Source organism: Bison bison, unplaced genomic scaffold (genome assembly GCF_000754665.1).
Source record: "Bison bison bison isolate TAMUID 2011002044 unplaced genomic scaffold, Bison_UMD1.0 scf7180017855336, whole genome shotgun sequence".
Classification (NCBI taxonomy): Eukaryota; Metazoa; Chordata; class Mammalia; order Artiodactyla; family Bovidae; genus Bison; species Bison bison.
Genome location: NW_011485909.1, coordinates 10,902 through 11,525, shown reverse-complemented (window position 1 = coordinate 11,525; position 624 = coordinate 10,902). Strand labels below are relative to the sequence as shown.

General features: G+C 59.1%; 1 protein-coding gene across 1 annotated transcript in view; it reads left to right on the top strand.

The window, feature by feature from the left end:
• Positions 1-624, top strand: part of LOC105002143 (protein FAM50A-like) — an 8,344-nt gene that overhangs the window by 7,244 nt on the left and 476 nt on the right. Inside the window, exons 8-10 of the mRNA XM_010858662.1 lie at positions 177-231; positions 432-480; positions 574-618. Coding sequence (XP_010856964.1) covers positions 177-231; positions 432-480; positions 574-618 — 149 coding nt within the window. The remainder of the gene's footprint in view (positions 1-176; positions 232-431; positions 481-573; positions 619-624) is intronic.

The following is a 624-nucleotide window of genomic DNA, read 5'->3' as shown; positions in this document are numbered from 1 at the left end:
CATACTGGGCACTGCACTCCTGAGAAAGGAGTTCAGGCCCCTTTTTCCATCCCTCTCCCCATGGGGAGCTGGGGTAGGAAGTGCCTTCCGGACTGGGCTGCCTGCTAGCCTCGCAGGCCTCCTGCACTGGCGCCTGGTATCCTTGACCAGTGGCTTCCTCGTCTTTTCTTCCTCAGATCGGCAGGGGTGGAGCAGCTCATGTACATCAAGGAGGACTTAATCATACCCCACGTTAGTCCCTTCTGTGTCCTTGCAGCCCCAGGCGGTGTGGTAGGGAGGGTCTCAGGCTTTGGCACAGGGAATTCGAGGGGGCCCTTCCTGCTCTAGGTCTTTGGCTTGGGTGGGCAGGGTCGGAGCCGGGCTTGCAGGCAGCTAGCTGTGAGACACCGAAATGAGTCACCCACTGTCACTTTCCTGTGCTTGGCTTGTAGCACCACAGCTTCTACGACTTCATCGTCACCAAGGCTCGAGGGAAAAGTGGTGAGTGCACCCGGCCATGCCCTCCTTCCTGAGCTTGCCCCTGTTGTAGGGTGGCAGCTGAGAGGGGTGGGGTCTGGACCCTTGTCCCTGCAGGGCCCCTCTTCAATTTTGACGTTCATGATGACGTGAGGCTGCTCAGTGACG